Source organism: Myxocyprinus asiaticus, chromosome 35 (genome assembly GCF_019703515.2).
Source record: "Myxocyprinus asiaticus isolate MX2 ecotype Aquarium Trade chromosome 35, UBuf_Myxa_2, whole genome shotgun sequence".
Classification (NCBI taxonomy): domain Eukaryota; kingdom Metazoa; phylum Chordata; class Actinopteri; order Cypriniformes; family Catostomidae; genus Myxocyprinus; species Myxocyprinus asiaticus.
The window spans coordinates 34,676,630-34,691,373 of NC_059378.1; the positions used below are offsets into that span (position 1 = coordinate 34,676,630).

The 14,744-nt window shown below is 37.6% G+C and overlaps 1 protein-coding gene across 8 annotated transcripts in view; it reads right to left on the reverse strand.

Moving 5' to 3' along the window:
• Positions 1 to 5,376: 5,376 nt before the first annotated feature.
• The window catches only part of LOC127426073 (voltage-dependent calcium channel subunit alpha-2/delta-3-like), a 92,073-nt gene continuing 82,705 nt past the window's right edge, over positions 5,377 to 14,744 (reverse strand). For all 8 annotated transcript variants that reach the window (XM_051672571.1, XM_051672567.1, XM_051672569.1 and 5 more), the window contains 10 exons: positions 13,598 to 13,642; positions 12,974 to 13,036; positions 12,802 to 12,872; positions 12,637 to 12,712; positions 12,521 to 12,561; positions 12,378 to 12,433; positions 10,749 to 10,863; positions 8,988 to 9,103; positions 6,842 to 6,921; positions 5,377 to 6,206 (listed from right to left, as the gene is read on the reverse strand). In XM_051672571.1, coding sequence (XP_051528531.1) covers positions 6,114 to 6,206; positions 6,842 to 6,921; positions 8,988 to 9,103; positions 10,749 to 10,863; positions 12,378 to 12,433; positions 12,521 to 12,561; positions 12,637 to 12,712; positions 12,802 to 12,872; positions 12,974 to 13,036; positions 13,598 to 13,642 — 756 coding nt within the window. In that variant the 3' untranslated portion in view covers positions 5,377 to 6,113. The remainder of the gene's footprint in view (positions 6,207 to 6,841; positions 6,922 to 8,987; positions 9,104 to 10,748; positions 10,864 to 12,377; positions 12,434 to 12,520; positions 12,562 to 12,636; positions 12,713 to 12,801; positions 12,873 to 12,973; positions 13,037 to 13,597; positions 13,643 to 14,744) is intronic.

Consider the following 14,744-nt stretch of genomic DNA (forward strand, 5'->3'; position numbering starts at 1 on the left):
GTTTTGGGATTAAAGTCTAAACCTCTTTAAACCTCTAACACAAATGGTGCTATTTTTTTGCTAAATAATTTATAAAACTATATAAAACTAAGTGAGTCCATCTGTTCCAGGAGATTTGTTGTTTTTTAAAGCATTAATGGCTTCGATTATTTCTTTCAGAGTAATAGAAGCATCACAAAGAGCTTGATCTGTTTTACTTAATTGATTTATATTCGGTAAAGATTTTTATTTTTTTTTTTATTTTTTTTTATTTTTTTTTTTAAATCAAAGGCGTCTTGCTGGCAAAATTTAGAAGTATACAAATCATTATAAAATTTAGCACAGAATTTTGCAATAAACTTTTGATCATCACTTATATCATCAATCATAAGTCTTTCAATCTGATTATTTTTGGCTTGCTGCCTTTCTAGTCTAAAAAAATAAGAGTTTTGCTCACCTTCCTTGAGCCATTTTCTGTGCGATCTAATAAACGGCCCTTCAGCTTTGTGCTTATATATTGTCTAATTTGTGTTGTTGTTCAGCAAGTTCTATTTTTCTATTTTAATAGTCAGTAAGGTTTTCTGCATTTTTAGATAAAAGACTGGTAATTTTACATATGATTGTATTCTCGTTAGATTTCCTTTTTTTTGCTAAATCACTACTAAAGTTTCGAAGATACTTGCCGATTTCATATTTAGTTAATCCCTAATTGCTGCAGTATTTGTTTTGCTCATTTGCTTTGTTCCAAAAATATGTAATAATGTTACCAATTTGATGTTTTGCTTCATTATGAGTAAGGGTTGAGTTATTAAGCTTCCAATAAGAAGGGGTCCTAAGCGAGTTAACAGTAGCTAAAAGAGGAATGTGAATAATAATACATTTATGGTCGGAGAAAGGCGATGGTATAATGTCAGCTGAAATGTTACACAACTCCTTAGAAGTAAGCCACAGGTCAATCCGAGATTGGCTTGAGAGAGAGAGAGTTATTGCTCTATGTAAAAGCTTTTTGATTGAGATGAGTCTCCCTCCAGCTATCAAGAAAACCTTTGCATGAACATCTTCAAGTAAAAACTAGAATTTTCAGATTTTGGCGGCCACCTGTCAATGCTACTATTCAGAACCACATTGAAATCTCCTCCAAAAACTAAAATATAATTGGGATATTTAATTAACAGTGCCAGAATGTTCTTCCAGTCGATAAAAAAAAAAATAAAAACTTCATTTTGTGTTTGCTGATTAAACCCATAAACTTAAGTAACAATAAACATCAGATTAGAGATTTCAAGTAAAAGGCAAACATAGCGTCCATCTGGATCACAACTAGTGGATAAGATTGTTCCTTTAAAATGATTTTGCAGAATGCACACACCAGCTGATTTAGTCGTTCCATGAGACATCCATAAGTCCAGTCCCCATTGTGATCTCCAAAAATTAAAGTCTTCTTTGGCTGAGAGACACTCTTGCAAGAAACAAGTCAGAATTGAGCTGTTTAAGATAGAAAATAGAAAAACTGCTTTACGTTTCATAAGATTTCTTAGCTCTCTAACATTAAGGGAGATAATAGATAGAGACATATAAAAAATAAAAGAAATAAAGAAAAGCGAGAAATAGACCTAACTAGAGGTATATAGATACAGGTAACTCACTATAAGAATTCTCATTATTCAAAGAATATATGCATATAGATGAAAACAGCAAAGTCTTTGAAAAAGTTATATATCAATATAGTGCAGTGCAAAATGTACTGCATAACTCCTACTATTAAGAATAAGATGATGTAATAAGAACACTTATAAATATTAAAGACAGCAAGTAAGGGGCAGCAAAGGGCCTTAAATTCAAAGAAAGTGTCTGGGCTATTAAACTGAATCCAATAATTCTCACAAGTCAGACATTTTAGTCCTGAATTGTACAGTCTGTATAAATGATAACAAGTTAACTTCCTTCCTCAATAAGCAATAGTGCCCCGTAATATTCCATAAAAATTAAATAAATAACACATTAAAGACTCAGGAGCCTATAAACTGAAAATCGTATAGTCAAAATAAATCAAGATTTAGTGCAGTGTTCCCTTTCAAGCACTGACGTGCACAGAACGGGGGCTACAGGGGTGCAAGCCCCTGCCCCTTTCGTTCACAAATCTAAAGGTGCCCTTTTAAGCGGAGGTGCCTTTAAGAGCGCAGAGATTTAAGCGGAGGTGTCTTTACTACAGCAGAACCCCTGTATTTCTGAGAAAGATGGAGTCCTTTGCAGCCCGCCAGACAGCATCCTGGTAAAAACAAGAGGTAAACTGGAAGATGATCCATCTTGTTTTGTCGCTGTTCAGTTGTTTACGACCAAGCCGGTGCACAGTATCGACAGTGTTTGGAAGTTTGTCTCTTGCCTCTGGTAAAAGTTGCTGGCACACCTGGAAAACCTTTTCCCGGACATCTTCCCTTTCCTTTTCAGGGATCCCATTGATTCTCAAATTCCAACAATGTGAGTATCCTTCCAGATGAGACAGATATTTTTCATGCTCGAAGGAATTTTTCGAAGGAATTTTTTTTCACATGTGACTCAACTATGCCGAATTTGACTTTAAAATTAAGTTCAGCACTCACAAATTCAACAGCTTCCTTCATGTCGGTAATCTGTTTAGTGTTTTCACTAATTACCTCTTTCATATTTGCAATCACTCTTGCATTATTATTATTTATTAGAAGCAAAAGCTCCTGGAGTTGTGAAAGGATCATGGCGGTCTCAAGGCTCTCTGTCTTCCGTTGTTTGACGGCAGGTGGCAGTGACATGCACAGACCTTAGCAGGGACGGGGCGGAAGGATAAGAAAGGTCACTAATTTAAAAAAATAAATAATTTATGAGTAGTAATTATAAATACTTAACTAATTTCTTTGCTTTTTGAGTATATAACAATTTTCTTGTATATACTGTACATAGTTTTTTCAATTTTTCCTTTATCACAAATAATAGCCTATTCTGTTATATTTCTCACAAAAAGCACCATGGTAATACACTTGTTTATATATTTATTTTCAGACATGGTCTGTGATAACCCCATGTTTATGACATGGAGTAGACAGTATCATGAAATATGAACATAATCAATCATTCAGTACCATGGCATTACCCTGGTAATGTGGGACACGGTGCGAAGGCGCGATGAGAAAGTGTGAGCGCGAAGCAATTGACTGTGATCCGCGAATGCTACAGGGTCCTTGAATAACATATAACATATGAATAAGGGCAGCCGGTGGAGTTTCTGGTGCCCCCCTAGGGAGTTGGTGCCCTAAGCAGACTGCATAATATGCATATAGGGAGCTGCGGTACTGTGGTAGCCTAATGGTATTTTTCTGAAAGTGATTAGTCTAATGGCTTATTAGTTTAAAAAAAATAAATAAAAAAAACTGTCTTTGGTTGAACCTGACTGCTCCTCCAGTTTATGTCAATATTCTATAAAAGACTACTTTAATTTATATCACTGAAAGTGACGCAACCACTCCCATTATAATTAATAAATCTGTCTACACTAGTGATACGTGATGTCGGATCACAATACATGGAGTGGACTTTTTATCTGACCTAATACTCATCTATGGTAATGGCACTTTGATGTTCCGGAGCGAATTCAAAACTTCATTTTTTGCTTTCTTCAAGGGCACTGCTGCAGAAGGGGATGCAACTCGAAAGCTCGTTCAAAACAAAAGTGAAAAAATTTATATTTTCTCGGAGGGCCCTTCCACAAGCCTGTTAGTGAAGGGTACATTCATACAGTAATGCCATGTTTCCTTTAGAGTACCCACTTCAAGGGCTCTGCTGTTCGGATTGAGTATAGGGCATAGGGAGGATCACTTGCGATTGGAATCCGCCCCAGATCTGTTGTAGCGTGCACTGTTGAAGGCACCTCCTCTTGATTTTCTTTAATACACCCACAAAATCTCATAATAACACATTACATTATTTTTGTGACATTATGAGATTTTAATTTAATTATAACAATTTCTCCCCTTTTTCTGGATGACCAAAATGGCACCTTTAGATTTGTGATCGAAAGGGGCTTGTGCCCCTGCTGCCCACGTTCTGTGCACGTCAGTGGCAGGAGGCTTGCATGGAGTGCCGGGGAGAGAAGGGAATTCTTACTCAACGAGCATGATTCCTACAAAATCATAATCTGGCTTGAGGTAATCATGCAGGTTCTCAGTCAAAAATTTGTTTGGGAGTTGCTGTGTCTAACTAGCAGTTTTGTTAGCAAGATTAGCATTGGCTTGATGTACACTCTTATTCTTTCTTTTCTCGGATCATCCCATTTTCTTTAATTTGAATCGTTGCAGTGACCATCCATGCATTAAATTATAGATAAATATGCTTTCAGACCATGCTAAAAGTCAAATTAAATCTCCGAGTTTGCAGTGCTCACCAAATTGCGTGTTGTTAGAGAGCCATCTTGGCCATCTGTATTATTTTTTTAGCCCTCACGTAAGTTTGACAGTCATGAAATTGCAGGAGGCAAGGTGAGTTAAGTTGCAAAACAATAAACATATTTTCAGTATACAGTAATGAGTAGAATATACTATAATACAGTAAAGTATAAATTGATAAAAGTGATATGATTTCTAAAAACAGTTTATGATATTTAGAATAAGTTCTGGAACTGAAGAGATTTATTCTCTGATCACTTCTGTACCAGCCACAGGTAAGAAAACCTGTTTCACACCTTTCATTACAGGGATAATTCACCCAAAAGTGAAAATTCTGTCTTTATTTGCTTACCCTCATGTTATTACAAACCCATATAAATGTATTTCTTACATGTAACACAAAAGGAGATGTTAAGGGGAATGCATCTTCTTTTTCAATAAAAGAATGTGAATGGTGACTGAGATTTTTGGTGAACCCTTTAAGGTGCATAATATTCAAGAATTAAGTTAAAGAATTTGTTCATAAAAAGGTAAAAATACAAATACATTCTTCAAAGCAATACTGTATGACCATTTCAAAAAGCTTCTGCACTGCATTGCAGTTGCTTTGGTTAATAAACAACAGAAAGAGGTTGAGGAGAAAGAGGTGAACACAATCACACCACAAACCCACATAACAAATTAAACCAGAACCAAGTGATATTTCCATTATAAACTGAAACCTAACATTTACTTTTGTCTTTTGAACTTTTAACAATCTTTCTGTTTCTTTACTTTGTTCTTTTGTTAAGAGTGCTTACCACATGTACAGCACCATCCCTGACAAACTAGTTAAATCCAATGCAGCCGATCAAGTCTACAGTTTGGTGAAGATGCACTGATGTACTATTTTCTCAAGATTCATCACCTTCATTACAGTTCATTATTTTCCAATTTTATTCAGGACAATGTATTATTTTTTTCGGCACAGAGATTGGACATATAATTACATTTTTAATCATTTTTATTTCATTACAATTGAAGTTGCTGGTCCTCTAAGAGAGATGTTACTATCACCCAAAAATGCAAAATAATGGTGCATTCAAAGAATGTATTTAAATGATTCAAAGAATAAAACTGATGGAAAATGTTTTTATTTACATAACATGGCTTTCCTTTGATGTAAAGGCAATTAAAAGTCATTTTCCAAGTACTTCTATTAAGCAAGAAAAACTTATAAAGTTTGTGAATAATCCACATGTCATCTTTTGATGAAAATGTACGCTATTCTTACAAACAGCAATGTGAAATATTCCCATTTTTCCACTTCATGCATCTTTTATTTAAAAGTACAATTCAGATTGGGAAGCAGGCAAATAATACTGAAATTAATGACATTTCTGCTTATTTTTCCTCTGTACTGAACACAGTACAGATTAAGACTAAAGTCGTGTATGAAATAATCTCAAATCACAACTACAGGGACTGCATTTAGCTGTGATGGCTGATAGTGGCTACTAATATCCAGTTATGTTCGCTTGTCCATTTGTAAGAATTAAAAAAACTCTGCACATTCTAATACTGTTTTTGACTGTAATAAATATCATCTATCCTTTGAAATCCAAACATCAAGATGATGACTTTGTTTCTGTGGGCTGAGATTTCATGTTTGGTGGAAGCAAGTCTCTCTTATATCTTATTTAAGCGTAATATAAGCCTAATGGTCAAGGCCGGGGTCAGAGGTCACCTGCTGATGAGGAAGTACAATACTGGGAATAGAATGGCCACAATTGGAAAACTCAAAGCATTCGCTGATCCACATTCCACAGGGTTCTCCTGTAGAGAGAGAGAGAGAGAAAAAAAAAAAAAAGCAGTTAGTTAGTACACCCAATCCTTAGTCTAACTCTAACCCTTTGGTAAAAAGGCAGAAAGTCTTACAAGTCTTAAATAGACAGAAAAGTAAAAAAAAAAAAAAAAAAACCCTTGTAATTAACCTCATTAAGATCAATATTTCAGCTCTGTTATAGGGAAAAAAAAAATCATAGTGATCAGTTTATACAGATTTTTTTGGCACTAAAAAATATTGACTGTAAATAATGTGGTCTGGTGTGACTTTAGTTCATCATCGACATTTGTTACATTCCAAAATGTTTTGGGGTTGAATGTTCAGAATTGAATAATCACTGTGCAAAACAGGTTTTAAAGAGAAATGTTATGGTTTAATGGTTTTTCTTTTCAATTAAAGCATGTGATTTATTACAAGGCACATAAAAAAAAAAAAAAAAAAAACTTTACGAGAATTTGCACAGTGATTAATGTTATAAAACATTTTTAATATATAAGTAGATAAGTAAACAATAAATAAACAAATATATACAAATATGAATATATAAATATTAAGTTTTTTTCCCCCCTGAATTTCTAAAAATGGACATTACCATAAAACACACACACACACACACACACTGTACCTCTGGATGGAATGGGTGACAGGACTGTGGTCGTCTGCGATCCTTCTGAAACTTCAGTCTGTCACACTTCAGAGACTCATTATGTGCTCAGTGGTCAAGGGTCATTTTTACAAAACTAGTAGTGTGAAGTTCAAAAAGTTAAAAGCAACAACAACTGGGAGTGGGAGGAGGGGGATTTTACATCATGACCACAGTGAATATTCACTGTGCTTTAAGCTCGTGCAACCACGCGTACACATGCAGGGACGTTGTATTTTGGCTTCGCTATATGCAACCATAATTTAAATGAATTTAAACCAACTGAGTTCAGGAGACTCTGTGCTGTCAGTAAAGGGTTAAACTTTCATAGCACGGAGTCATGTGACCAAACAACATGGCGCCAGCCACAGCAGAGTTTGTTTTTTTAGGAGAAATGCCAACAGAACTACATCTGGTAAGAAACCTTAATACGTTTTTACATTGAAACCCGTTTGAGTCAAAAGAGTAGAGTTTCTGGTTTAATGCGATTGGGCATTTTTACAATTTTAGCGATTTATCACAAAACGCCACAATGTACCACTTATGACTTATGAGAAATCAGACAATAAAGTATCAATCAATTTACCCTAATGTGTACTTTAGCTAATTTTTTCCTTAGAAATCCTATATTCACTGTGCATTTTCACATTGAGAATCAATGGTTTCATCCATATGCTGAAAAATGCTGCTTTCAGAGGCCTTATATCGAGTTACAATTAAAATAAGGTGCATTTCTAACTGTTCTGAGACCAGTGCAGACAGACAGCACACTGGAGGTTAAAGGAATAGTTCACCCAAAAATGAAAATTCTCTCATTATTCACTTACCTTGATGCCATCCCAGATGTGAATGACTGTCTTTCTTCAGCAGAACACAAATGAAGATTTTTAGAAGAGCACTGTCAAGTCCTTATTATAGTAGTACACGGCCAGCACTTTGATGATCCAAAAGGCATATTTAGGCAGCATAAAAGTAATCCATGTGACTCCAGTCGATCAGTGAATGTCTTCCAAAGCGAATCGATAGGTTTGTGTAAGAAACAAGTTTATAATTTAAACGTTTTTAACTTTAAATCAGCGCTTTCATCCAGGGCTCTGATGCTGTTTGAAATGGCCAAACTCTCGCATGACATTGGTTCTTCTGTTGTAAATAAGTGTCACTTCCGAAATCTGTTGTGAACTCTGACGTGCTTTCGTCATGCTTTGCGTTAGCTGCTGGCAGGAAGTTCTTTTTAAAAGTTAAAAACGTTTTAATTATCGATTTATTTTTTACACAAATGTAACGATTTGCTTCAGAAGACATTCTTTGATTGACTGGAGTTGTGTGGATTATTTTTATGCTGCCGAAATATGACTTTTGGATCATCAAATTGCTGGCACCCGTGTACTTCTATTATAAGGACCTGACAGAGTTCTATCTTCTAAAAATCTTCATTTGTGTTCTGCTGAAGAACGACAGTCATACACATCTGGGATGGCATCAGGGTAAGGGAATAATAAGAGAATTTTCATTTTTGGGTGAACTATTCCATTAAGTAATTTAATAAATAGGGAGCAAATGAGCATCCTTTAGCTCTCTACGCAGCTAAGTGCATTCAATCCAAAATTCCTATCATCAGTTCAGTTTCAGGCTGCAGATGATGTTTGGACCACTCAACATGTTTGGCAGACATGGGACAATGGTAATCAGTACATAGATTCAACATTTATAATGTATAATTTAATTTTAACAGGGTTGCCATTACTTTGACTCAGAATTATTTATTATTTATCCAATGTAATGTCTGTAACGTTTCAAAAACATAAATATCCAACTCTACTGGAAACATAAACAATATGATAAAAAAAAAAAAAAAAAAAAAGACTTTCTATAGTGTGGTATTGTTTAAAATTTAACAACCCATGTCCACATACTGCATGTTGTCATACATTTTTAGGGAAACTATTTGCTCTAGAAAAAATAATTAAAAAAAAATTGTTTGCATGTTTATTAGGTGCTAGTAGTTACAAATCAAAATGGAAAATGCACACAGTAGTCACACTAGGGTCTCAGGAGGCTAACCTGACAAAAAGTGTCACTTTTGAGAGTCAGTCTATATAGTATCGGTGTTTGTCAGCTTATGAAAGGATATAAATTATTTCAATGGGTTCCATGGTTACTGGAGGGGTGGAGCTGCAGTCACATTTATTCTCAACTACCACCATGAACAGGTTACTGCTGGGAATCTGCTGAATAACAAATGTCCTGAGCAGGGAAAACAGAAATCAAGAAGTGAGACTCTTGTATAGGAGAACTGTTGAAAAGTATGTCAAACTATTCTCTTAAAGCAAGCTTGCTTTGGCAATTTGATATTGAAGGCATATGGTCTGCGTTTCTGTACAAATTATAGTTTCATTTACATTTATGCATTTGGCAGATGCTTTTATCCAAAGTGACTTACAGTGCACTTATTACAGGGACAATCTGCCTGGAGCAACCTGGAGTTAAGTGCCTTGCTCAAGGACACAATTGTGACGGCTGTGGGGATTGAACCAGAAACCTTCTGATTACCAGTTATGTGCTTTAGCCCACTACCACCACCACCACATAGGATGCTTTCATCAAAGCATCACTAAAACATGACTACATTGCAAGGATGTAATCATAGATTTATTAAAAACCCATATTGGGCCTGGGTAACTCAGCGAGTATTGACACTGACTACCACCCCTGGAGTCACGAGTTCGAATCCAGGGTGTGCTGAGTAACTCCAGCCAGGTCTCCTAAGCAACCAAATTGGCTTTTTAAAAAAAAAAAAAAAAAAAACCACCATCCAGTGACCAGCAGTTCTGCAGACAGAAACGCTTTGTTAATGAAAGAGGTCAAAGGCGAATGGCCAGACTGGTTTGAGCTGACAGAAAGGCTACGGTTACTCAGATAATCCCTCTGTACAATTGTAGTGAGCAGAATAGCATCTCAGAATGCACAACATGTCAAACCTTGAGGCAAATGGGCTACAACAGCAGAAGACCATGTCAGGTTCCGCTTCAGTCAGCCAAGAACAGAAAACTGAGGCTGCAGTGGGTACAGGCACACCAAAACTGGACAGTTAAAGACTGGAAAAACATATCATCGTCTGATTAATCTCGATTTCTGCTGAGGTACACAAATGGTAGGCCCGCAGTTTACCTGATTTCGAACCAGTCTGGCCATTCACCGTTGACCTCTTTCATCAACAAGGTGTTTCCATCCACAGAACTACTGCTCACTGGATTTTTTTATTTTTTGGCACCATTCTGAGTAAACTCTAGGGACTGTTGCGTGACAATCCCAGGAGATCAGCAGTTGCAGAAATACTCAAACCAGCCCATCTGGCACCAACATCATGGCATAATCATGCCACGGTCTAAATCACATTTCTCCCCATTCTGATGGTTGATATGAACATTAACTGAAGCTCCTGACCCGTATCTGCATGATTTTATGCACTGCAGCCACATCATTGGCTGATTAGATAATCGCATGAATAAGTAAGGTGTACAAAATAAAGTGATCGGTGAGTTTATAATGCTTAACAAATAATTAGTTAATCTACACTAATGAAAATGAATACTAAATATGAATGAAATAATAATGATTGTTAATAAAAGTTATTATAAAGTGTTTTTGATTTACAGAAAAAAATCATTTACCTTTCAAGAAATTTTAGCTGCAGCTTTATTAAACCATAGGTGGTGCCAGATAAATGTGAAAGCATATTGTCACAGAGGAAATAGTGAACAGTGTGTGCTTTTAAAAAAAAAAAAAATCCAAGTATTTGAATCACTTCTCTACAAATAGTGCAGCATGTTTGTGTTAGAAATGTCACGTATATTAACATGCATACACACACCTACACAAATGTTCTCACCGTATACAGCCGTCACAGTCAATGTTGCCTGTGGTCTCTTTGATGGTGCGCTCAGACACAAAGGCTGGATACTCAGTGTCACATGGCACCATCATCGTCCTCTGAGCTCTCTGGGCTGATGGACAAATGGACACATACTCAAACTTGACTTTCCCATATAATCCAAGCCTGTGTATTTTATATATAAAAATTATTTATAGTTTTATAATATATAAACATAGTAAAACGTTTTAAGCCACTGATGTAAATAAATAGGTGTGACTTATTTTATATTCAGCCTGACATCAAGCAAGCAATGACCATACACATATGAGCCAATACATAATGACCACCTGCTTAATATGCTGTTGGTCCTCCGCATGCCACCAAAACAGCGCTGACCTGCTGAGGCATGGACTCTACAAGACCCCTGAAGGTGTCCTGTGGTATCTGACACCAAGATATTAGCAGCAGATCCTTCAAGTCCTGTAAGTTGCGAGGTGGAGCTGCCGTATATCGGACTTGTTGGTCCAGCACATCCCACAGATGCTCAATCGGATTGAGATCTGGGGAATTTGGAGGCCAGTGCAACACCTTGAACTCTTCATCATGTCCCTCAAACCATTCCCGAACAATGTGTGCAGTGTGGCAGGGCATATTATCCTGCTGAAAGAGGCCACTGCCATCAGGGAATACTATTTGCCATGAAGGGGTGTACCTGGTCTGCAATGATGTTTAGGTAGGTGGCACATGTCAAATTGATGTCCACATGAATGGCCGGACCCAGGGTTTTCCAGCAGAACATTGTCCAGAGCATCACACTCCCTCCACTGGCTTGTTATCTTCCCACAGTGCATCCTGGTGCCATCACTTCCCCAGATAAACAGTGCATATGTACATGGCCATCCAAGTGATGTAAAAGAAAAGGGGACTCATCGGACCAGACGACCTTCTTCCACTGCTCCGAGGTCCAGTTCCGACGCTCGCGTACCCATTGTAGGCGCTTTTGATGGTGGACAGGGGTCATCATGGGCAGTCTGACCGGTCTGCGGCTACGCAGCCCCATACGCATCAGGGTGCGATGCACTGTGTGCTGTGACACATTCCTCCTGTAACCATTATTACGTTTTCTGTGACTTGTGCCACAATAGACCTTCTCTCGGATCAGACCATATGGGTTATCCTTCTTTGCCTCCCGCATTGATGAGCAAACACCCCATCGCCGGTTTGTGGTTTGTGCCTCATTGGACCACTGTCGGTAGGTACTCACTACTGCTGACTGGGAGCACCCTACAAGCCTTGCCGTTTCAGAGATGCTCTGACCCAGTCGCTCAGGTCTTTACTCCAGCCCATTTCTCCTGCATTCAACATGGTAACTATGAGAACTGATTGTTCACTTACCATCTAATCTACCCAGACCTTGACATGTGGCCTTGTTACGAGATGATCAACGTTATTTGCTTCACCTGTGAGTGGTCATAATGTTTTGGCTCATCAGTGTATATCCACTCAAACAGTTATAATTAAATCACATACTGTATTATTACAGTACTATTGTATGCAGTTGGCCTACCGCTGAAATGAAAAATGACAGGAGCATAAAACCCCATTAACCATTTAATTATGTTTGAACATGTTTCCAAAAGATACCTTTTACTGTTGAGTCATAGTTCCACCAACTGTACAAGTTAAACTCCAGCAGAAATCTGTGATAGAGACATTTTCTGCTCAGAAACACAGAGAAAATTCCAAACTGACATTAATAATTATTAGGCAAAAGCCTTCTTTCTTACATGACAAGTTCAGTCAAGAGCCATTTCACTGTGGCGAAGGGCTGAAAAGAAAGAGCATAGTGTGTCAGAGAAAGAATTCAAAGGCACGGATAGTCAGACGATAATGTTGTACTCACATCCAGTAAAGTGCGTGCACTGTCACTGCTGCCTGCGTACTCTTTACAGAGAGCCTGATAGTCATATAAATTAATCCTAGCAGAAGCAAAAGGAGAGAAATTAAATGTATGCATTTGGTAGACACTGTTATCCAAAGTGACTTATACATGCATTGAAAGTCTCACTTTTTAAACGATCCCATTAGAAGCAATTTGTTCATGACCGCTCCCTCAACTTTTCCAAAGAAGAGATTCGTCTGTAAGGAACACATTATGCAAGTCACATGAGATTTTATATTCGCTGCCTTACTTTTGGAAGCTCTTTTAATACCACTGTTACGTTCTGAGTATATCTTACTTGAGAAGTGTCTTCAGACACCAGGATGAAGCCATTGTTGTCTATGAGATAACATTTAATGTCCTGATGGGGGTGAGAAAGAAGGAATATTCAGTAAAACATATGATAGAAGGGACATGGCAAGCAAGACATTTTAGCTTCAATTCATAATGTTAAAGCTCAGACCCAAATGTGTCACCCCCATTTATTAGCTTACAGTTTAAGCAAACATCACCAATTCAGATTGTAAATGTCTCTCTTTTCTGTGGAATCTAATGTGCTGCACATTGCAGAGAAAGGGAATGATAGAATCTAGTCGTGTTGTTCTTAAAATACTACAAACCTCCACTGAGCTTGCACTTTCAAGACCAAATACGTCAATAAATAAGTGCATTAAAACAGTGAAAGCATTGCTGTTTTATTAAAAGTGGCATGACAATAAAATGAATATTAAAAGGCACTCTAATCTAGACCTTCAGGGCTTAGAACATGTCACATTTCATAAAGGAAGTTCTGGCTCATTTAGTAGCTCTGTCACGTTCAAAATGCCCCCTCTATAATGAGTGTGTGTTGAATACAGGCCATTTGGTGAGTTCCATCATTGGAAATATGGCCAAAGGGAGAGAAAGAGAGAAACACATTTACCTCATTATCACAACTGATGATGCATTTGCCATCCAAAGCATTACACTGTATGGACAGATACAAAAGGTTAAAGCAAATGCATAAAAAGTATTTCATTTGCATACAGTTCCTTACATCCTTTTTACCCCATTCGGTGTTAAATTAGTTTAGAACAACAAATGATAACAATAACATAATGTATGTCAGTATAGTTAACTATGTACATTTATATGAACATTATGTAAACACATAAACACACACACACAGTATACCTGTATATACAGTGCATTCAGAAAGTATTCAGACCTCTTTTGATAACTGTGCAAATGTATTAAAAAGAAAAAACTGAAATATCACATTGACATTCAGATGGATGGGGACCGTCGGTGGACAGCAATTTCAGATCTCTCCAGAGATGTTCGATTGGGTTCAATCTGGGCTCTGGCTAGGCCACTCAAGGACATTCACAGAGTTGTCCCTAAGCCACTCTTGTGTTGTCTTGGCTGTGTGCTTAGGGTCATTATCCTGTTGGAAGGTGAACCTTCGGTCCAGTCTGAGGTGCTGAGTGCTCTGGATCAGATTTTCATTAATGATATCTCTGTATTTTGCGGTGTTCAGCTTTCCTTCAACCAGTCCCCCAGTCCCTCCCACTGAAAAACACCCCCACAGCATGATGCTACCACCACCATGCTTCACCGTTGGGATGGTATTGCACAGGTGATGAGCGGTGCCTGGTTTCCTCCAAACATGACGCTTGGAATTGAGGCCAAACAGTTCAATCTTCATTTCATCAGACCAGAGAATCTTGTTCCTCACAGTCTGAGTCCTTTAGGTGCTTTTTTGCAAAATCCAAGTGGGCTTTCATGTGTATTGCACTGAGGAGAGGCTTCTGTCAAGCCACTCTGCCATAAAGCCCAGATCGGTGGAGTGTTGCAGTGACTGTTGTCCTTCTGTAAGTTTCTCCCATCCCTGAAGCTCAACCAGCCTCGACACAATCCTGTCTCTGAGCTCTGCAGGCAGTTCCTTTGACCTCATGGCTTGGTTTCTCTAATATGCATTTTCAGCTGAGAGACCTGTCTGCCTTTCCAAATCATGTCCAATCAGTTGAATTTGCCATAGATGGACTCCAGTCAAAGTGTATAAACAGCTCAAAGACGATCCAGAGAAA